This window comes from Mauremys mutica, chromosome 10, assembly GCF_020497125.1.
Source record: "Mauremys mutica isolate MM-2020 ecotype Southern chromosome 10, ASM2049712v1, whole genome shotgun sequence".
Lineage (NCBI taxonomy): Eukaryota > Metazoa > Chordata > Testudines > Geoemydidae > Mauremys > Mauremys mutica.
In genome coordinates this window covers 31,369,421-31,392,245 of record NC_059081.1, presented here as the reverse complement: position 1 = coordinate 31,392,245, position 22,825 = coordinate 31,369,421, and the positions used below count along the sequence as shown (strand labels likewise).

The window sequence follows — 22,825 nt, the reverse complement described above, 5'->3', positions numbered from 1 at the left end:
AAGTTGCACTTGCAACCTGAATTCTGGTATTTCCTAACTTTTGAATGCTTACCCTTGCAATCTTCCTGTTCTTTTAATGAAGTATTTTTGGATGTAATTTTTATATATGTAATATATATTTATTGTGTGTGTGTGTTTCTCAGATATATGCGTATTCTTGCTTGGTGATATTTCATAAACTACCTAAAACTTTTGGGTTTTTTTGTGTTTGACAGTGAAATTGATAAGAACATTGATTATATGTCAAATTTAAGAAGAGATAAATGGATGGTTGAAGGCAAATTGCGGAAGTAAGTTATATTTCCTTAAATATTTCTTTTGTGTGTTTGTTTAAATTTCTACTATAAAGATTTGTTCCAAAGACAAAAATCAGCTAAGTTGTGTTTAAAAAAAAAAAAAGAAAAGAAAAAAAAGTAACTGCAATACTGTCTTAATAAAGGATATTAATTTAACTTGTCCCAAGGCCAGTATTTTACAATCGTTTAAAGACGTGTGAGATTCAGTGGGTTACTATGCCTCAAAATTGGAAGAAAATCAAATCCATTTTGCATTCTTTGAAAGAAGTAAACCATTTCTTATTCAAAGGTTACTTTAGCTATCAAATTGTTATTGATGTTAAGAAACTGATTGGACCTGCCACACTTCTCAATTTTCATTTTAAATATGCTTATAAAGGACTTGATTGTTGTTACAATGGACACCCTTAAAAAATTGCCAGTTACTTTGATAACTAAATAATGCTACCTCACTATTTGCAGTACATCCTCAGTGTTCCTATAGTAAGTGTTGGGAATAATGCAAATACTGAGGTAATCTCATCTATTTACCTCAGGAAAAATTGGCAAATTTTCAAGGGTAATCACTTTATGTCCCCTATTCTCCCATCGTACAAAACAAAATTCCATACAGCAAGCATAATAGCTCCATCTACAAGGAGGTTAGAAGGCAAAGAAACTGTGAATCACGAGGTGTACAAAGCCAGGCTCCGCTCCCATTCCGTTTGTCATCTTTGCCTCCTATCCAGGAAGCATTGAATCCTTTCTCGGTCCTTTTCTTCAGGTACTTTGTTTCTAATCCTATTTCTCCCTTTTTTCCCTTTAATGTGTCTCAGAAGGAAGAAAGAAGAAGTAAAGAAGAAGGACAAGAGGGAGATAGAGGAAAAAAACTGACCATTTAAAAAAAATATGGGAAAAAAATGTAGCTGTGGACCTCTGCTAATACTGCAGGTTCCCAGACTACATAGGTATAATGGCTTTATCTCTTGGGGCAAGCCCAATCATTCTCCCATCTCATCTGGATCCTAACAGGCCAGTCCTCTCCTGTGGGTATGTAGTTGAAACAGTGTTGCTGAAGCTCTGATGTAGTCAAGAAATCTTAGCCGTCTTTATCTCCTCAGGGATTCGTTCTTATCTCTCTCCCTCCATCAAACTGTCACTTATATCAGTGGGCAAAGGGCGACGAAGAGCATGTGGCTGCCTGCAGAACCAATGAGTTCATCCTTCTGGGCAGAACACTGAAGTACCTCAGGCAGGGGTCTCAATCAAATCCTTCAGATTTGGTGTTGCTGTGGGACACCCACAGTAGATTGGTTTCCCTTCTCACAGAGAAACCACCTCAGTTGTAAACAGGGGCAGCTCTAGGATTTCCGCCGCCCCAAGCAGGGCGGCGTGCCGCGGGGGGCGCTCTAGCGGTCGCCGGTCCCGCGGCTCCGGTAGACCTCCTGCAGATGTGCCTGTGGAGGGTCCGCTGGCCCCGCGGCTCCGGTGGACCTCCCGCAGGCATGCCTGCGGATGCTCCACCGGAGCCGCGGGACCAGCGACCCCTCCGCAGGCACGTCTGTGGGAGGTCTACCGGAGCCGCGGTCTCAGTGGACCTTCTGTAGGCATGCCTGCGGGAGGTCCGCCGGAGCCGCCTGCCGCCCTCCCGCTGGGACGCTGCCCCAAGCGCGCGTGGTTGTAAACCATAACCACAGATCAAGCACATTGTTGTCTTCTTTTGGGACTGAGGGAAGGAATGAAGGCCAACATTTTCAAAACTGACTAGTGATTTTCGGTGTCTCCATTTTCAGGTGCCCAACTTGAAGCATCTTTTAGAGGGCATGTGTGCTCTGTACTTCTAAAAACCTTGAGGTATCTCAGGGTGGACATCCAGAATTTAAGGTCTGTTTGAAAAGTTAGGCCATGGATACCTATTCTTTTCCCTTGCCTGATTCCAGGAATGTTGCAAAGGTTAGCTCAGATTGGATTCATGTCATTTTCTTTGGCCCCATATCTTTGGTTTCCAGCCCCAGTAAGACCTTTCATTAGGTTCATGCTGAGGTCAGATTATCCAGGAGTTCATTCCCTTCAAACACCACCTTTTGTATGTGTCTGGAAGTGAAGAGGATTAAAGAGACAGCTTTCTGAGACAGGGCTTTCTCCCCTGATTGGGCTAAGTGGCCGGACACAATCAGGAAATGTTCCACCTTTGTCATCTCCTGTCCTATTTGGAGCATTTTTGTTAAGTTGTGCTCTCGGGAAGAGTTCTCATTGGTCACTTGCTCCTTACGACATAGTGACTGCATTTACCAGGGTTCACCAGGGCCTTAGAGTGCAGAATGCTGCCTTTAGGTGTCTGTAGTGCCTTCTTTGATTCATTTTTCTACTTTTCATTTTCAATGTTATGCAAACCTCGGTTTATGTCCTTCAGAGTCGTATCTGTTAATTTGCTTTCCACTGAAGTGGTCTTTTTACATGCCCTCTTCTCTTTTAGGTGCATTTGAGAATTGCGTTCACTGGTTATTGAACTTCTTTATCAGCTGATGTTTCTGGAAAAAGTTGTCCTTCAGGTTATCTCTGGATTTTTATACCTAAAGTTTTGAATTTTATGTTAGTCAGCTATTTATTCACCTATGCTTTTGCCTGATATGTTAACTCTTGTGCACAGAAAACTTTCCAGACTGGTGGTGAAGGCTGGAAAATTTTACTTCTCAAAGGCCTGGTCCACACTGGGGGGCAGTGTCGAAGTAAGATACGCAACTTCAGCTACGGGAATACCGTAGCTGAAGTCGAAGTATCTTATCCCGACTTACCTCCCGTCCTCACCGCTCGGGATAGACGTCCGCGGCTCCCCCGTCGACTCTGCTACCGCCACTCGCTCCAGTGGAGTTCCGGAGTCGACGGGAGCGCGTTTGGGGATCGATATATCGTGTCTAGATGAGACGCGATATATCGATCCCCGCAAAATCGATTGCTACCCGCCGATTCGGTGGGTAGTCTGGACGTACCCTTAGAAAAAGGATAAAATTTTCTATAGCGCTTAAGTGACTTAGGCTGTTAAGTCCCATTTTCAAAAGTGACTTAGGCACTGATGTTCAGTGAGGCTTATGAGCCTTTTGAAAATGTCACTTTTGAAAATGGGACTTAGGTACTTGTCACATAACTACTTTTGAAAATTTTATCCAAAGTATATTAGTAAGTCTAAAAATCTGTTTCCATGAGCAAAAGAAGGGTCTAAGATCTTCTACATCTTCTAAACCTTCAAGTGGATTAAAGATATTTTTAAATATGTCCTACCAGGAGGTAGGTAATTTCTCACTGCCAGGGCATGGCTACGCTAGAGAGTTTACGGCAATGCAGCTGCATTGCTGTAAGCTCTCTAGTGTAGCCACTCTAAGCCGACGAGAGAGAGCTGTCCCATTGGCTTAACTACTCCAGCCCCCGCAAGTGGCAATAGCCATGTCAGTGTGAGAAGCTCTTCAGACAACATAGCACTGTCCATACTGGTGCTTATGTCAGTGTAACTTATTCACTACCCTGTGCGACATAAGTTATGCCAACATAAGTTGTAGTGTAGACATAGCCTTAGTCTTCTAAAGACACTATTATCCCTTGAGCAGTGAGAACTGAGGCAATGATAATGATCTACTCTGTGTAGGAATACTGCACAGTCCTCACTTCAGTCTTTCACCTTCATTACTGGCTAGATACATCAGCATTCTAGAGAGCTGACATTTTTGTCAGTTCTCTCTCTCTAGGCTGCTGTTTGAGAAGCCACCTACTTTCACACTTCTCATTATAGCTAGCCACTTGCTGTATGGAATGTTGTTTCGTAGGATGGGAGAAGTGGGGAAGTACGACAAGGAAAAATTACTTGCTGGTAATTGTGTTTGTCGTAATCCTTTCACGTTTCCCATCCTTCGTCCCTCCCCTCTTCTCTTACAAAACATTTGCCTTTTCTACACGCTTTTTTATATCTGCTGTAGATCAGTTATGTTTTTGGCCTGCTCTTTAAATGACTATTTGAGCCTGGTTATATATATCTTCTATGATTCAGTGTTTGCCTGCTAGCTTCCTGGTAGGTAGAACTATAACATTTGCTGTATGGAATCTTTTTTGTAGGATTTTGTAGAAGAGGAAAGTCTACAACAATCATAAATACTGGTATGTAAGTTTCTCTTTTATTTCTTAAAATTAATACATCTGTTAACCTCTTTACTTTACTTTAGCTGGTTACAATTTCTTAGAGAGAGTGTTGTGTCCGGAATGTGAAAAGAGCAGCCAAAGCATAAAGACGAATAGAAACCTGTAAAATAGACCAAATACACCTAAGAAAGTTCTATTTTTAAAAAAATACAGGATCAAGGGTCAAGTTTACTATCACCTTGCTAGCACCAAGATCACTTCAGCAAAATGATGTTCTTTGTTTTACTATCATCCGTTCTCAGCTTTCTCAGACACACATGTTTAATAGTGGCCTTTTAAAATGGGTGGGTAAAATGCAGATTTCAGCAGGTGCAGTGCAAAAGAAAAAGGGAAAAATTAATAGAGGAGGAAGATTGGAATGGGCTCTTCTCTTTAGCTTACAGGGCTGCTATTTAAAATTCCTCTGGTCCTGCATGCCTTTTATATAGGAATTCAGTGTTACTCAGTAGAAATTACCCTGAAGGCAGGAAATCCAGTGCAGAACAGAATACATTTTTATGGGTCAGAATTCTGTATGAAGTGTTCTACAATGTGAATTTCTTATGTCAGTCTCTGATAACAAACAGTGAGATTGCAGAAAGTTGTTGTAGGACAGAAGTAAATTTGAGTTTAAAATGAGTGATGCACCTTGGAATGAAGTACAGAGTAGAGTATGTGTATGCTACAACTACAGTCAATAAGACCACTTGCATATTATGTGTTTAAAGGCTTAGAATCATTCATGCCAAGAAAACTGGCAAGAGAGACACTACAGTGGGTGGTGATATAGGAGAAGAACAGCATTCATTGGGTACATCCACTCCAGGCCGCAAACGGAGACGGAAGGGAGGAGACAGTGATTATGATGATGATGACGACGATGATAGTGATGATCAAGCAGATGAAGATGATGAGGATGAAGAGGACAAAGATGACAAAAAGGGAAAGAAGGCAGAAGTCTGTGAAGATGAGGTAGGGAATATTAATTTAACAAATGATAACTTTTTTTTTAAACATAAAAGAATGGAATTTTCTTTCCACTCCTTTATATGATAGATTTGAAGACAACATTTGTCGAAAATCTTATAAAAAGGAAAAAATCATAATACGTGAGAGTATGTGTTAGATTTGTTTTTAATTGTTTGGTATTTTAAGTTCTTTGGTAGACTTTTCTTTTCTATATTCTTTAGCCAGGTGTCTTTTGTTTGTTTTTTGTTTGCTTGTTTTAGCTTAATCTAGATTTTCATTTCTCTGAGGACTGCCTTCCTACCATTTTACGTAGACTCTTCAAAGAGGAAAAGGCTAAATCAGATCCAGGGAGCCAAATGTTTTCTAGCAAATAAGCATAAAAGTAGCTTTCCGGAGAGTGGAGAAGGGGATGTGTTAATTATCAGGATAGCTTCAGTTTAGTCATTGGTACAGAGAGAAATTATAATAAATAATATCCACTATGAAACTGAGGTATCCGGTGTGACTACAAGCTGAAAGAAGGGAAGGGTTGTTTGGGAGCTTAAGCTGAACCATGTATGTGTGTATATTTTTAAAGTTAAAGAATAATTGAAATTTGTTGGCAAATTTGCTGTCATTTGCTCTAGTTTGCTATATGGCCTCCAGCAAGTCACATCACCTTTCTTTCTGTCATTTTACCAGTCTGTAAAATAAGGTAGTCATATTTCTTTACCTACAGTGCCTCACAGTTGTGTTGTGAGACTGATTAATGTTTGCACAGTGCTTTATATGCAAACTAGTTGTTACACTCAAATCCATACAAATACCTTTGATTAAAAACTAAGCATCAGCTGTAGGAACTCTCCTTTTGGCCACCATTCTGGATTCTGTATGAAATTACAGTAATCCCTTCCTGCTGTCTTTCTGTCCTTGTGAGTAAATATAGGAGATACTGCCAGAAAATCTTTGTGTGTGAATGGTCCCATAAGCAAAAAGAGTGAACCTTTAGAAATGCAGTCCCCTTGAAAATACAAAATATGGATAGTGTGCAAAAAAAGGATAGTAGACAATAATGTTTCAGCAGGAAGACTTACTTCATAAAGTCTTATCTGTGAAGATTGGAAGACTCCATGGACCTGTGTCTTCTTTAACTCACAGCCATATCAATCAATTCTACAGACTTCTGATGTTATTAAATGCAAAAATGAAATTTGAGAGTTTTCCCTAAAACTATGTTAAATACCACAGTGACCAGGCTGGGTACCAGGAGTTGGGGACATTCAACACCTTTAATTAACCTTCTCTAATTATTTTTAACTGTGTGAAAAAGTCTGGGTGCTTTCTGGTTCACTTAAGATATCCCAGAATGTGATATCTGTGATAAATACAGAAAGTCCCACTGCAACCCACGTTATGTGTGATGTTTCACAATGTTGCATTTGTGAGCCAAGAAGCACAAAAAGAATTTCACAAAAGTTAGAACGATTTTGTAAAGGTTAATGAAATCTTATTTCTGTGTGGAATGCCTCCCTTCCTCATACCACCCCATCATGGTTATTGTTGGAATTTAACATACAAATTTTGGGTTTAATTCCAGTTTCATTTTTGCTTTTCAGTTCACCTTTAAAGTATCTGAGGTATAATTTCAGCTGTTCGCACAAAGAATCACATAGGGGAGGCTACTATCTTCTGCTTCAGGGTGAGGAGTAATTGAGACTTCCCAGGAAAGTTATAGAACTCTCTTGGAACCGTACTGTAGTTCACCAAGGGCTCACTGAATTGAATTAAAATTCTTATGGAAATTATCCTTATTTCTAGCTGTAATTTCATCAAGGAGAATTTAAAGCTTACAGTTTTCAATGATAGAAGGTCTCTCTTTAAAAATCAATAATAGCCGTACTAGTATTTCCCATACAAATTTTTGTCATTTAAAGTGGCTTTGCATTTTCTTGTGAATATTGAAAGAAGACTCCAAATTCTCTCTCTCCAAAGATTGATTGATCAGATTCTGACATTATTCCATTATTTAATATGAGAAAAACACTCAAAAATGAATGTAAAAAAAGACACAACTTTATGAAACTTAATAAACTAAATTATAGTTTTAAGTGTGTATCTGCAAGGTGAATTATTTTTTTCCTGTAAAAGGACAAAGTCTCAACAAAATCGACTGTCCACCCACTCTCCCTATACATATACATCTGGGAAGGAAGATTTATAATACTTTTGTAGAAGTAAAGATATATTTGGCATAGTCACATATATTCCACAGACAAATAGTTCCAACTTCTGCACACAACTCCCTCTGAAGTCAATGGGAGTTGCATCCATGTCTTAGGGTAGAATTTGTCCCACAGATTCGACATGACGTATTTGTTACATGAAGATCTTGTACTGTAGCATTAGTAGGATGTAGTAGCATTACGTTATCCTGAAATAAACTATCATGACCGTGTATTTATTGGGTGTAGGATGATGGGGACCAGGCAGCAAGTGTTGAAGAGTTAGAGAAACAGATTGAAAAACTCACCAAGGTAAGAGATTTCCATCAATTTTAGTGTCTGTCTTATCTGTTTTTTCTGCCTCTAGCACTTTCTCTGCATGGGTTTCTTTCACAGGGCAGAAGGAGACACAGATCCCAGCTCATCTTCCCATTGTTATTTTTCTTCCCATTCTCCATGCACTTGTGGTTGATCCCCAACCCTCACATGTTAGTAGATTAGGGAGTTGAGGAAATAAGTGCTTTTACTTCCAGTTAATCAGCTCCCAACGTACCTACTGCTTATGTTCTTACTTTCACTCTCACAGGATATCAGTTTACTAGCCACCCTTCTTTAGGTGTCTTTTTTTCCTCAGTCCTTGGTGAGTGCTGTCCAGAACCCATCCCTTGATAGTGGGGCCTTTTGCGATACTGGGACCTACAAATTTATCCTAATTGTGAGCTCAACTGTGAAAACTGAGTAGAAGTTCATAAAGTATCACAATAACCTATAACTACAAATGTTGATAGGAAAAGTTGCCAATGCAAGACAGAATTAGTGGAAACAAAAGGCCTACTGATACAACTCAAGGACTGTATTAAAATAATGCTTGCTAAACAAGGAAAGTGTGGAACCAGAGATCAGGGAACCAGAATTGGTGTGTTGGAAAATTTAAGTGCAATTGTGTGGACAAAATAATGAGGCGACGGGCTATTGTACCCACAACCCCGTTTTTGGAGAGAAAGAGACTTTAAGGAGAAAAATTGGCCATTGGAGCAAGCTTCGCCATCATGGCTGCCACCTCCGCCATATTGTGGGACCCCAGGCCTTCATCATCTTGATCCTGAGAGATGTCCTGGCCAGACTAGAACAGAGAGACCTACTCAGATGACATCGCTATCTCTGCCAGCTCCAGCTAAATCCAAAACACCAGCTGGGATGTGTGACTTCGCCACCTCCACCCACCCCCTGTGTGTTCTTTTCCTTCCCAACCTTATTTCTTTTCTTTCCTGTCTCCTTTTGCCTCTTTTTTAATAAGAGTCTGGCTTAGCCAGCCAAGACTGTATATCTTGCAACACTGCTGTAAGCTTGTGACCAGAAAGTGACAACTAAAACAGTACTGAAATAGGCCAATGGTTGTACACGTTTGCCAGGTCTTGGAGTGGCTCATAAGACCATGTGCCATGGCTGTTTTTCCAGTACTGAGATTGCAAGTGAAAGTCAACACCAGAGACAGAAGGTGCATTTTCTATCTTTGATATTCTGTTCTCTCTCCTTTTGCGTGTTTGCTGTCTCAGGAAATGGGACTTTAACAACCGCAACAGTAACAGCTCTAGCCCATCTCAGCTATCTAACGTCACCTTTCCCCCAACAGTTGTTACCCTCCTTGATACCATTTAAGACTGTTTTTTCCTTCTGAAAACTCTCTTCAGCAAAAGAGAGAGGGAACAAGGGATGTTGTTAAAATGAAAGTCTTATTTAATGCTTTACATTTTAAATGCTGTAACTGTTTTCCCTTATTTTCTGTATCTTTAATGAAAGGTATTTTTAATAGTGTGATTGCCATGTACTAACCAGGATGAAACCCGAACTTTATTTAAAAGTGCTTAATGTTGGACAGTCAGCGTCATGTTAACAACTTTAGCCCATATATTCCATCTAAATTAATACAAAGAGACCCGCTCTCCTGAAATGTCCTGTATGTGGTTTTCCCTTTCAATTGTGATCTGTAATTACCCGCTCTCTCCTGCTATTGGTTGACCTTCAGAACCTAGTTCCCAGGCATTGTAGAGGGGAGACCAGGACTCTTTGCTTTTAAATTAAACACATGGGGTGCTAAGTGCACTTGTCACCACCAGTTAAAGGGGCAGCTCTAGTATTAATAGCTTTATGTTTTCCAGAGGATGGAGGCAATATAATTAGGGTTAAATGTGAATATTCTTATGTAGGATTTCTGGAGTGAGCACTGCCATTGGCCATAGAAATACTATGGGATATTAAAAGCACTGTGATGTTATAGGGAAAGGAAAGATGAAAACAAAGAAGAATAGACTAGAGGTGACATATACTTAAGATAATAGCACAAAGAAATTTGCAAGAAATCTCCACAATATCAGTCCCTCTATAAATTTGTAGGATTTATAGGCTACTTTTTGGTAAGGAAGACAAGTCAAATTTGTTCTGAACCTTGCAATGGTGAAGACCATTCCTGAATTCTAAAATAGCCAGGTGCCTAGAGTATGGCCCAAAACGGCATAGACTTGAATAGTTGCTTATTCAGTTTCTGAAGAGTTGTATATGTTTTCGAGTAGCACAGTAGAATCAGGTGTTTAGATAATAGCAGTTGGTATAGGAAGGGAAACAGGTTAGTAGATAAGGAGAATAGACTGGGGAAAATTGACGAATTGGGATACTATAGTGTACCTATTTTATTTATTTAAAGAGAGTTCATCCTTCCAGGCTTTGTCATTGGTTTGTCTACTGCTCCCAGCTGCAATAAACACCCAGTTCTGGGAATTCTACACTGCTTCCAAGAGTGCCAGTTTAGCAGAGGAAGGAGTGGGTAGACTAACTGAAATTCCTGTTAGATTCCTCCACTCCTCCCAAAAAGTACTTTCTGTGTTTGAATAAAGGCTTTATGTTCAGATATTACTGAACTCATTTCTCTAAGCCAATTGAAAAATTCATTAGTTTGTCATCAGGAGCTACAGAATCTCACACTGCGCTGGGTAACTTCAGCACTCTGAACACCATTTACTGTATTGCATAATTGATAAGATTTTGGCTGTTCCAGTGCAATGAAATCATGGATTCTATTGTTCTCTGAATGTTGGTATTAAAATACAGAACAGATACAACTTTTAGATAATGTTTTCACCTCTTAGCTCAGAGAGCTGAGCATCCTGATAGTGAAGCTGATAAATTTAGGATATATCAAAGAGTGCCTGAGCTGATTATTTAAAGACAATTTGGCTTTTTAGATAAAACACTTGTGTGAAATATCCCAAGTAAATGCTCATGTGGCCACTGAGCTGTCATTTGGCCTTGCCTGAACAGATATTTTATACTGTAACAACTGATTTTTTTCCCCACTGAATTATAATCCTCCACCCTCCATCCCTCTTTTTTTAAAACAGCAACAAAGCCAATACAGAAGGAAATTATTTGAAGCATCTCACTCTTTACGCTCAATGATGTTTGGTCAGGATCGTTACAGACGCCGGTATTGGATTCTACCCCAGTGTGGGGGTATTTTTGTGGAAGGCATGGAAAGTGGTGAAGGTAAGTACCATAAAGGAGTAATCGTAGAAATTGCCATACAAAAGTATACTGCCTGTGCATCTAGTCTGTTATCTGTGTCTTCAAAAATGGCCTGTTACCTTCAGGAGAAGGCTAAAAACTAACCTGTGATAGCCCTAGTTATTTGTGCAGTGCTGTTTGATGAGGCTAAGGGGAATTTTTCTGATTTTTAGTTGTTAATTTATCCCTTGAAACAGAGAATTAATATCCTTTTGTTAATTTTTGATTTAGCTAGTGTAGCTGCATATGAAATCCTTTAATGTTGCTGTGATAAATGAAGGGGGAGGGAGGGAGCTTCCTTTTATGGATACCCAGCCAGCCAGTTAGCTATAAAATACCTCTTGGTAGCTGTTCTTTACTTGCTTTACCTATAAAGGGTTAAAAAAGCCCATAGGTAAAAAGAAGGGAGTGGGCACCTGACCAAAAGAGCCAATGGGAGGGCTAGAACTGTTTAAAATTGGGGAAGACCTTCCCTTTGTCTGTGTGTCTGTTGTTGCTCTCTGGAGAAGAGGGGAACAGAGCAGCAGTTATGCTGTGAGAAGCTGAAGGCCAGGTATGAAAATCATCAAAGTCAGACCTAGAATTGCTTATTTGGAGCCCAGATATGTAAGTAGATCAGAAAATGTGTAGAAAGACACAATTAGGTTTATTTTGTTTATTTCTTATGGCTTGTATATTCCTCTGTGCTAACCCCAGATATTTTTGTTGCTTGTAACCTTTAAACTGAACCCCCAGAAACTATTTTGGGTGCTTAATTTTTGGAATTGCTCTTTTAAAAATCTAGCAATAGCCTGAGTTTTCAGATGTATTTTCTTTCTTTTTGTTTTTAATAAAATTTATCTTTTTTAAGAACAGGATTTGGATTTTTGTGTCTTAAGAGGTTTGTGCACATGTTTTTTAGTTAGCTGCTGGCAACAGCTGCTTTCTGTGTTTTTCTTTCTCAGCTCTTCGCAGGGGGTGGGGGGTGAAAGGGCTTGAGGGTACCCCACAGGAAGGAATTCCCAAGTGAGCCTTTCTGGGTTCCAAGGGTTTTTTTGCATTTGAGTGGTGGCAGAATCTACCCATCCCAGGTCAGAGAGAAGCTGTGACCTTGGGAGTTTAATACCAGCCTGGAGTGGCCAGTATTAATTTTTAGAACCCTTGCGGGCCCCCACCTTAGTGGGGAATCAGCCTTGACAGTTGCTAAACTATTTCTCTATATTTTCCTTGCCAATGAATTCTGCAGGTTCACCACAGAATGTATAAAGAAGCATTTATTTTTGTCTATTTTAATTTTCTCAGGATTTATGCAGATATTCAGAATGTTTTGTGTTTAGAGATTACATATATGATGTGAAATAAAATGGAACATGATTGTTATACAATAAGATACTCTCTTCAGTTCTCTGCTAAAACAATAATTTCTTTATCAACCCATAATATGGTTTTATGCTCCTCTTTTTTTCTGAGTGACCTGAATTTCCCTCCAGGAGATATTAAAGTCTATTTTACTAAAATTTAAATGGAGTTTGCTGATTTTGATATTTAATATATACCTATTCTACAAACTTTTTTTTTTAAATTTACCTCAAGTCTAGATACATGTCAATTTTAGAATTCACTCATTAGAATTCCTGGATATAGACCAACCCATGATTTTGGTTCCAGAACAGATCCATTTTTCAGTTCTGGTTTGGTTGCAGCCAAAACCGCCATTTTTACAAGATTTTGGCCCAAGATTGCAAAAATCTCTCCAAAAACTCCTCAGAAGATGCATTCTAGGTATCTCTCACACATATCCCCAAAATTTTCAGTACTGTCTAAGTGAAACCTGAGCCCTGATTTGACCTCAAACCTGAATCTCAAAGTCGTACCTAAACCTAATCATGATTCCAAAAGTAGCTTCCTAATATTGTGTGTGCTCTGCAGGCCCTCTCTTTCACCATCCCCTGATTATATTATGCTCTGAATTAGAAACTGGTGTGAAAACACCAAAAGTTGTATGGAAAAAGAAGTTGATTATCAAATGCTGTAGTGCTTGTGTTCCTTTTCCTATTTTCCAAAGTGTCTTATCTTTTGTACTGTAATAATATTTCACATAGTGTATTTTAGCCTAGAGAATCCTAAAGAGCTTTACAAACTATATGCATAGAGAACCACTGAACTAGAGCTTCCTCTCTGGAGGTGCTAATGAAACTGCACAGAAATTTTGGCCAAAAACACCAGAACAGACCCATATTCTTCTAAATTAGTCTAGAGGGATTCTTAAGGTCCATGCAGATCAATGGGACTTCTTTTTTTAAGATCTCATCTGCAAGATGTCTCCCTGCCCACTTCATCCCCTTTTAAGTAAATTGCATAGTAGTTAGTTTATTACCTCGGAAGGATGAAAGTCTGAGTTGGCCCTGCTGAGTTTTGAAACTTATGGTTCCTAGGTGTAGGTAACTGGAAACTCGATGCATAAAACACTGAGCCATCTGTCCAGTTATCAAAAGTACCTCCCTCTAAAGCTTTTACCTGTACAGTTCCCAAAATTGTTTCTTCCTGTCAGGCCCATTTGGGATCTCTTGGTAAATTCAACATTATTAGTACCCAGATACGTTACTAGAGTGGTGGGTGCATTAAAAATTCAGAAAGAGAGATGCAAAATTATAGCAGTACATTTTCCTTGCTATTGTGCTTTTTTCCTTGTTGAAATTATTCTGGTTTTGCAGAATGTGCAAATAACCCCTGCAGGTGTTACCAGCCATAGACGATAAATAGGGGCCCTGTTTATCTGTAATTATGCAGCTGCACTAACTGATGCAGAAACTAAGCAAACAAATGGCTGCCATGCTGAGCGCTTTCCCTTCTCTTTCCTCCCTGCTCTCTGCCATTTCCCCCTCTTTTGTTCTTTTTGAAGATTCTTATTAATGCTTGTTGACATATGTTAATAAGGGCAGAGGAAGACAGAGGATTGACAGGAAAATGGGAGAGAAGAGAGAACAGAACAATTTTTTTCCCCATTTATAAACTGGTCCTTCTCCACCTCAAAGATATTCGAGCTGACATGGACTCTGAACCTCAGCATTTTGTATTGTAAATTGTTTAGCTATTTAAACTATTCTGTTCATCTATCTACTTAGCTATCTGTAGATCCCAATCATTATATTGTGTAGGTTCTTCAAATGATTTATTTCAGATAACGAGTAAAACAGGTAAAAGTAGCCTCTAGTATTTGGTAATTAAATTCCCCGCTTTATTTAATTAAAAAATTAATTGGGTGGATTGTGAATTTTAATGTCCTGTTTCTATCTTTGGGAGACATCCAATCTGTGAAATAGCCTATAAATTTAAAAGAAAATATCCTTCTCTCTTGGTGTGAACATGAAACTTTTTGGTAATTCTGTAGTCAATGGTAACTTTTACAAGCACAAAGCTATAAAAATTTTGCTCCTTCCAAAGAAATTAGAACTGATAAACTGCTCCAGAATTCCATTGGTGTTCTGTATGCAAGTTAAGTGAATCTCTTAGCAATTTCTGGGGCAAAATCCTGGCTTTGTTGAACTCAACAGGAGTTTTTTTACTAAATTCAGTGCGTCCAGTTTTTCATCTGTGATACACAGCAAAGTTTAAATCTGTTTTAGATTTGGTGAGGGGAAAAAACACAATACAATTGACAACACTATGAGAAGGGTCTGTGAGCATTTTTGTTATAAACTTCTTTTCAAACTGTTTTGAGTTGGCTGTGAAATTTCGTCCACATGGAGGTACAGTGTAAAGTGTATTTGAGTGTTGTGTTTGTCCTTTTACAAAATATTTTTCAGAGCTTGAAGGCAATTTCATAGAGTACATGGTGGTCTAGAGCACGTGGAAGTGACTGAAGTTTTTCTTTATATAAAACCTGATTACAGGAATGGTCTAAGTTAGATGGTTCTCCTTTGATATTTTAAGTTTACAGTTGTTTCAATTTTGCAGGTCTAGAAGAAATTGCAAAAGAAAAAGAGAAGTTAAAAAAAGCAGAAAGTATACATATCAAAGAAGAGATGTTTGAGACCTCAGAGGAAAAAGTAAACTGTATAAATACAAGTCACTGTGAGCAGAAAGAGGATCTTAAGGAAAAGGATAACACTAATTTGTTTCTACAGAAGCCTGGCTCTTTTTCAAAGCTAAGCAAACTGTTGGAGGTAGCAAAGATGCCTCCTGAATCTGACATTATGTCACAAAAACCCAATGGCAGTGCAGCAAATGGGTGCACACTATCTTATCAAAATAACTCTAAAAACTCCCTCTGCAGCCTTCAGCCCACCATATCACAAAGCAGCTCTGAAAAGTCAGATTCTAATAATCTTTTTAATCCCATTGCAAGTGGACCAGGGAAGTTTTACAATTCTCCATTAATTCCAAATGACCAGTTGTTAAAGACTCTTACAGAAAAGAGCAGACAGTGGTTCAGCCTTTTACCAAGAATACCATGTGATGATGCATCAGTTACCCATTCAGATATACCATCTGCTTCTTCGCTAACTCTGCATTCAAATCCTCCCTCAAAATCACCTTCACCAGTCCCATCTCCTCATATCACTTCAACCTCTGTACAGAGTCCTATGGGAATAAGTCCTTTTGCATTATCATCACTTCAGGTTGGTACTTAATTACAATCTAAGATGTCTGATCTAGCAGTCCTTACTCAGGCGAAATTCCCTCTGAGAGCTGATCATACCATTGAAATTGTACCTTTGTTCCTTGTATTTTTTTAAAACTATTGTAAAATGTAACTCATTCTTAGAAATGTTTTTTTTATGCTGCCGAGTACTATTTGCTAAAAAGATTTAGATTGGTAGATTAGTAGGCAAACAGGGATGTTTAAATTAACAATTTGTGTGATTTTGTGTGTACTGTTTCAAATCATTTGTATTTGTATAAAGAAGTTGGCAATTGGTAGTTGGAAATTGAATGAAAAAAAGATAACTACAAATAGTAATTTTCAGAACTGTGGTCATCAGAAGCAACAGTTTTCTAAACATTCACCATATAGGGTTACTAGCTGTTTGTATGATTTGGCATCTTAGCTTTTTAAACTCTTTAAGGCAGGGATCAAGGCCTCTTTTGTGTTTTTATTATGCATAGCACAAGGGTTGAGTAATCCTAATCCAGGTTTCTAGGAACTCCACACTAGTCATAGAATTAATAGTAATGTTTTAAAAATATTTTTGATACAGCAGATGAAGACTGGATTACCTATAATGGGACTTCAATTTTGTGGATGGCCTACAGGAGTTCTTGCTTCAAACCTTCCATTTTCATCTCCCTTACCTAGTGTTGGATCAGGGTTAGGATTGTCAGAAGGAAATGGTAATTCATTTTTGACGCCCAATGTTCCTACAAGTAAAAGTGAATCACCGGTACCACAAACTGAAAAAACAGCTTCTGCTCCCTCTACAGGAGTTGAAGTAGCCAAGCCAGTAGATTATCCTAGCCCAAAACCCATACCAGAAGGTAAGCATAATGCAGTAATGTGCCAGAATTGTCTAAATGTTGAGTTCCTCTAATGCTGCCACACTATCAGAACATTTGTTTGCATGATTTCTTGAAATAAATCTGATCGTAATAGTGCTTCATGTTTAAAATGCTTGTAAAAGATTTGCAAACTTGTCTTGATTCAGAAATGCAGTTTGGTTGGTGGAGAATTATTGATCCAGAGGACCTAAAAGCTTTGCTTAAAGTACTACATCTCAGGGGAATAAGAGAGAAGGCCTTACAGAAGCAAATACAGAAACACATGGATTACATTACTTTGGCCTGCATCAAGAACAAAGATGGTATGTAACTGATATGAATGTTTGATTGGCATAAGGATAATAAGTAGAGATGAATCTGAGGTACATTTGGATCCAGATTAGAGGTTCTCAAATGCTCGGCTTGTCCAGATCTGAGCTTTTGGTTCAGGCCAATATCTAATAATTAGTTCACTTAACTAAGTATGTTTCTTTTAATGAAAAAAGGATATTGGCTTCAACACAGAACTTGCAGCCAGAGAGGAGGGGGTCTAAAGTGTCTTTAAAACACCTTTGTAGCCTCTTGATACTGGGTAGTTCTGGAGAGCTCCATCGTAATACAGAAAGCCCTGGGTAGGGTGACCAGATGTCTGGTTTTCATAGGGACAGTCCCATTCTTTGGGAGTTTTTTTATATAGGAATATATTACTCCCCACCCCCTGTCCCATTTTTTCACAGTTGCTATCTGGTCACCCTTGCCTTGGGGACCTGACTGAGTTATGCCAATCTTTTCAGCCTGCCCGGAACCTTCACAGTACTACATACTGCAGTGCATACTCAATGTGCCAACACCCTAGATATTGCAATTCTTTAAGCATATGTGACAAAATCAATACAAAATTAAGCGTTCACATTGGGTGTATTAAGAATAAGTTCATCTAACGACCATTAAACACTTTTTTAAGTAACAGGTTTGAGTTTGCAAAAATCAGTTACAAAGTTTATTAAAATAAAATAATACAATTTTGACTCCCAAATACAGTTGCAATTATTGAAATAAATGAAAACGAGGAAAACCAGGTAACTCGAGACATTGTGGAAAACTGGTCAGTAGAAGAGCAAGCAATGGAGATGGATCTGGCTATTCTTCACCAGGTGGAAGACCTAGAAAGGAGAGTTGTATCAGCTAGTTTGCAAGTTAAGGTAAAACTGCCTTTCAGTAAAATCCCTCTTCAAAAATGTTATTATTAAAGTAATAAGAATTGAAAACTAATATTTGCAGTTCTTTTGCTGTTGGGGATAACTGCCTTCTCATTAATTTTATAGTCCACAAATGGAACAAATCCAATATAATTTCACTATATTTGTATCAGAGAAGCTGGAATATTTTCTCCCTTTCTCTTCCTATTTCAAATATAAAGGAAAAGTAGATTATAGTATTATTTTTATTACAGTTAAATCTTTGGATAAAGATCCTCAGAGTGGCAGCCCCCAGAATATTCCCTTATAGCACCCAGAGCCCTATGCCTTTCATTGTTGTGGGAATAATGCCATTTTGGGTGGTGATCTGTTTTTAACTGCAAAGATTTGATAGGTATGGGCTAGCCTAGCCATTTAGCTATAGCACTTCGTGCCGCTATTGTATGTCTGTGTGTAGTTGTTGTTGTTCTTTAAAATAAATAAAAGAGCATTTCAACTTCTTTGTTTTGGTGGAATAATGGAATACACCCATGCATATGAGGAGCTACATACCACATGGATTGTGAGTCTGAAGAAGCTCAGGACTTTCTAGTCACGCTTAGAATCATGGCGTTATGCAAGATGATTGTAGGCCCAGCTCATATGTCTGGCTGCAATCTGGATCTGGAGTAGAGTTGAGAGTTGGATGTTATTTCCATGTCATGGGTTGCACATTGTCTCCTGTGGTTTGAGGTCTTGGACAGGGTCCTTCCTGTCAGAATCAGAAATCTGTTGTGGTGGTCTGCCATCAGAGACTAATGGAACTTGATGCTTCCAGAGGGCTCTGAGAGAGAATGCTATTGCTGAGAGACCACTCTGCTAATGGTTTGATTATGCTTATATTTTGGGATTCATAATTTTAATTATCTGAGTAGTTTGGGAAAGACAGAGTAAAAAGCTGATTACTAACTACTGACATCAGCTGAAGACAGTACCTGATTTTTTTTTTAGGTTAATAAAATACAAAATTCCATTATTCCAGGGGCGGGCAAACTTTTTGGCCTGAGGGCCGCATTGGGTTTTGGAAATTGTATGGAGGGCTGATTAGGGGAGGGGGGTGTGGTTACGCGCCCCCGCCCCCCGCTTCTCACCCCCTGAAGGCCCACCCCCAGGACTCCTGTCCCATCCAAGCCCCCCGTTCCCTGATGGCCCCTCGGGACCCCTGCCCCATCCACCCCCCCCCCCGCTCCCTGTCTCCTGACCGCCCCCGGAAACCTTGCCCCTGACTGCCCCCCCGCCACCCCATCCAACCCACCCCTCCTTCCTAACCTCCCCCCCCTGACCCTTGCCCCATCCTACCACCCCCTTTTCCCTGTCCTCTGACTGCCCCCAGAACCCCTGCCCCTGACTGCCCCCTGCCACCTCATCCAAGCCCCCTCCTTCCTGACTTCCCCCCCGCCTCCATTCACCCTCCTGTTCCCTGTCCTCTGACTGCCCCAACCCCATCCACACCCCTTACCACCACCCCAAACTCCCTTGCCCTCTATCCAACCCCCCTGCTCCCTTATCACGCTGCCTGGAGCACTGGTGGCTGGCGGCGCTACAGCCATGCACAGCACAGAGCTCCAGGTCAGGGCGGGCTCTGCAGCGGTGCCTCCTCAGGAGCTCACAGCCCACCGCCCAGAACATTGCGCCAGTGGTGGGGTGAGCTGAGGCTGCGGGGAATGGGGAACAGCAGGGAAGGGGCTGGGGGTAGCCTCTCGGGCCAGGAGCTATGGGGCCAGGCAGGAGGGTCCCGTGGGCTGGATAGGGTCCCGTGGGCCGTAGTTTGCCCACCTCTGCATTATTCCCACACTTATCCAGTTACAGCATCAAACAATGTGTGTAAACCTTTCTACTAAATATAGGGCTGGATATGTCCCGAGCCTGCATCGGAGAGGGAAGACCTGATATATTATGAACATAAGTCATTTACTAAATTGTATAAGAAGCATGATGGAGAATGTGCTGGAGGAGAAGGCGGCAATACCAGTGCTCTAGAGCGGAAGAGTGACAACCCTCTAGATATAGCTGTAACCAGGCTTGCTGACTTGGAGCGGAACATAGAGCGAAGGTATCTGAAGAGCCCCTTAAGTACCACCATTCAGATCAAACTGGATAATGTGGGCACAGTTACTGTCCCTGCTCCTGCACCATCCATTAGTGGTGATGGTGACGGGTAGGTTATTGAGATTAACTTGAAAAATTATTGTGCTTCTTTGCTAATTGGAGCCTATTTTCTATTGCCTGTTATCTATGTATCTTCTTGTATGTCTGTGATCCATATGGATCATGTTATTCTGCATGGTGCTTTGTAAATATTTTTTGTTATGTATGTTGATAATCCTGCAAAGTTATCTTACATTTAACTGGTTGTGACTGAGCTTTGAGGCACGTAGCCACAGTCTGTGCACTACATCAAATTTAGTTGCTTAAACCTTATACTTATTGGCTGTGTACGTTTCGTCATTGCTTGGCTTTCAATGTGATAATGATTGTTCCACGTTCAGAGATCAGCAAACATGGATGTGACCTACTTAATTTCTCTGTATTTCAATGCAGAATTGAAGAGGATATTGCTCCAGGGCTAAGGGTATGGCGAAGGGCATTGTCAGAAGCTCGCAGTGCTGCACAGGTAGCGCTGTGCATTCAGCAGTTACAGAAATCAATAGCGTGGGAAAAATCTATTATGAAAGTTGTAAGTGTTTTTCATTTAAGAAATACTCTAACTAAACTTTCCTGTATCCTATTTCCCCACTCTAAGATACTGTGATTAATAATGTATCTCTTACCACTTCTAAAACCTACTACAGTTAAACTATCAGAGGGGTAGCCATGTTAGTCTGGATCTGTAAAAGCAGCAAAGAGTCTTGTGGCCACAAGACTCTTTGCTGCTTTTACAGTTAAACTGTACATAGTGCTCTTATGAGCATAAATTGTACAGATTTCACTTCTGCCGAGTTCAGCATTGTGAAACTTCCTATAATAGAAAGCTCTTCCACTGGTTGCTTTATTTTTAAGGTGTCAATTACTCTTTGAAATTAACATGTAGGTATAAAATAGGCATTTCCATGCCTCTTTGATGGAGAACACCATATTACTGAAAATTATTCATCCATGATGTTAGTTTCATGAAGACTGATTGATTGTCACATACTGCAATTAACGGCTTGATTTTTCAGAAAGTTGAGATGCTCCAGAATGTGTGTAGCTTCTTTGCATGCCGACTTATCATGACTGAACATGCAAACTGGGCAAATATATAAGCAAGTGGGTTGTAATGTCCATCTCCTCATACACATGCCCATTTAACAAGTAGAGCTGTGTTAATTGCACATACAAAAAAGGCATGCAAATGCATGTGTAAAAATTTGCATGAAGCTTTGAACCTCAAATTTCTGAAAATTAAGTTTTAAGACTGCTAAAACATTCATCAAAGAGAGAACTTTTACAGTTAAGTATTTAATGTTGAAATATTAACTTGTAAACATCTTCATTCAGTTATTGAACTAGCTCAAAATTGCTTCATGAGCAATATTGTGCTCCAGTATTGTCAGTGTAATATGGTGGGCACTGTCGAAAGCATTTTTTTTAGTTATTAGCCCCTCCCCTCATTTTTGAACCAGCAAGAATAGAAGTAATATCCCACTTCCGTCCATTAGGTATGCTTTGTATTTCTAGATAGATAATTGAAGGATAATTTACAGATACAAACTATGATTATAAGGTTTTATGCTCCTATCAAAGAATTATAGATACTACTAGAGTAGCCAAAAGACCACAGAAATGGCTTAAAGTGTAATTTGGGACTTTGAGAGTGAAGTATAGTTTAATTCACAGTTTTTTCTGAATTAGGTTTATGCATTGAACTACACAGGGAATTTGGGTATTTAGTAGAAGGGCTCAGTCCTGAAAGGTATTATTACTTTTACCAAAATAATAATAATAATAATTTTAATTGCATAAGGACAGTTTTTAAAATTCAGAATTTCTTCTTCCTTTTTTAAATTGCACTTTTTTCATGTTTTCCACTCATATTTTTATAGTTACAGACTTTGGACTAGAGAAAACAAGGCAAATGAATAGTCTAAAACAGTCGTCATCTTAAAGTCTTTCCCCTGTATTCACCAAAACAGTATCTATGTTAATGAATTTGGAAGTGGCAACTAGCCACTGAAGTTAGTAGGAGTTCCGTTTCCTATGCTGCTGGCTACTCTCATTTCTTCTCCCGTTTCTCCAAAAATAGATGTCTGATCAAAAATATGTTTGTGCTCTAATATGATTGCATGTAAAACTCACTTGTGTAGTTCAGTTGTGGACTGTCAGCTTACATAAATTTAAATGATATATAGTTTTCTAAAAATGTAAATTGTAAATAAGTATTAATGTATCAAATTAATTTAAAATATACATTAATGTAAAAATATAAAATGAAATATATAATATATGTTATGGAAGATACTACATAATGAAGTTTTTCCTACTTTAAAAGTATGATGACTTCAGAGAAGTCAACATGGCTATATCAGGCACTCGAACAATTGGCTTTGTCTCCAGTTGATCCATTGCCTTTTTCTTCTTAAATATTTATAAAATAGTTATTAACACATCTGGCTCTGATCCTGAAGTCACAGAATTTTCTCTAAGCAATGTCTGCATAGTCTAGCCAAAAGTTATCAAACTGTAACTTGTTTAATTTAAAATGGATTGTATTTAATAATAATTTAGAAAATATTTTTAAAAATACATAGGCTTATTATAACAGCTCTCCATTTGCAGTATTTTGAAACTAACAATAATGTATTTTAACTCTCTATTAAGCAGCCCCTTTTCAATGCCTAGATTTTTCATTTGCAATGGATTTTGACTGACATGTGCCATGACTTCTAGCACTTAATTTAATACATTTCCTGCAAAGCTACACAAATTGTCTGTTTGCCTGTATAACAGGTCTGTGAAGAATATTAATACCCCATGACAC

General features: G+C 39.1%; 1 protein-coding gene across 10 annotated transcripts in view; it reads left to right on the top strand.

Moving 5' to 3' along the window:
- BAZ2B (bromodomain adjacent to zinc finger domain 2B) overlaps positions 1–22,825 on the top strand; it is a 334,995-nt gene that overhangs the window by 286,734 nt on the left and 25,436 nt on the right. For 5 of the 10 annotated variants that reach the window (XM_044978298.1, XM_044978299.1, XM_044978303.1 and 2 more), the window contains 10 exons: positions 216–290; positions 5,171–5,414; positions 7,862–7,924; positions 11,008–11,152; positions 15,107–15,771; positions 16,351–16,627; positions 16,795–16,950; positions 17,669–17,829; positions 19,713–20,023; positions 20,407–20,542. In XM_044978298.1, coding sequence (XP_044834233.1) covers positions 216–290; positions 5,171–5,414; positions 7,862–7,924; positions 11,008–11,152; positions 15,107–15,771; positions 16,351–16,627; positions 16,795–16,950; positions 17,669–17,829; positions 19,713–20,023; positions 20,407–20,542 — 2,233 coding nt within the window. The remainder of the gene's footprint in view (positions 1–215; positions 291–5,170; positions 5,415–7,861; positions 7,925–11,007; positions 11,153–15,106; positions 15,772–16,350; positions 16,628–16,794; positions 16,951–17,668; positions 17,830–19,712; positions 20,024–20,406; positions 20,543–22,825) is intronic. The other 5 variants (XM_044978304.1, XM_044978306.1, XM_044978305.1 and 2 more) reach the window with 2 other exon arrangements.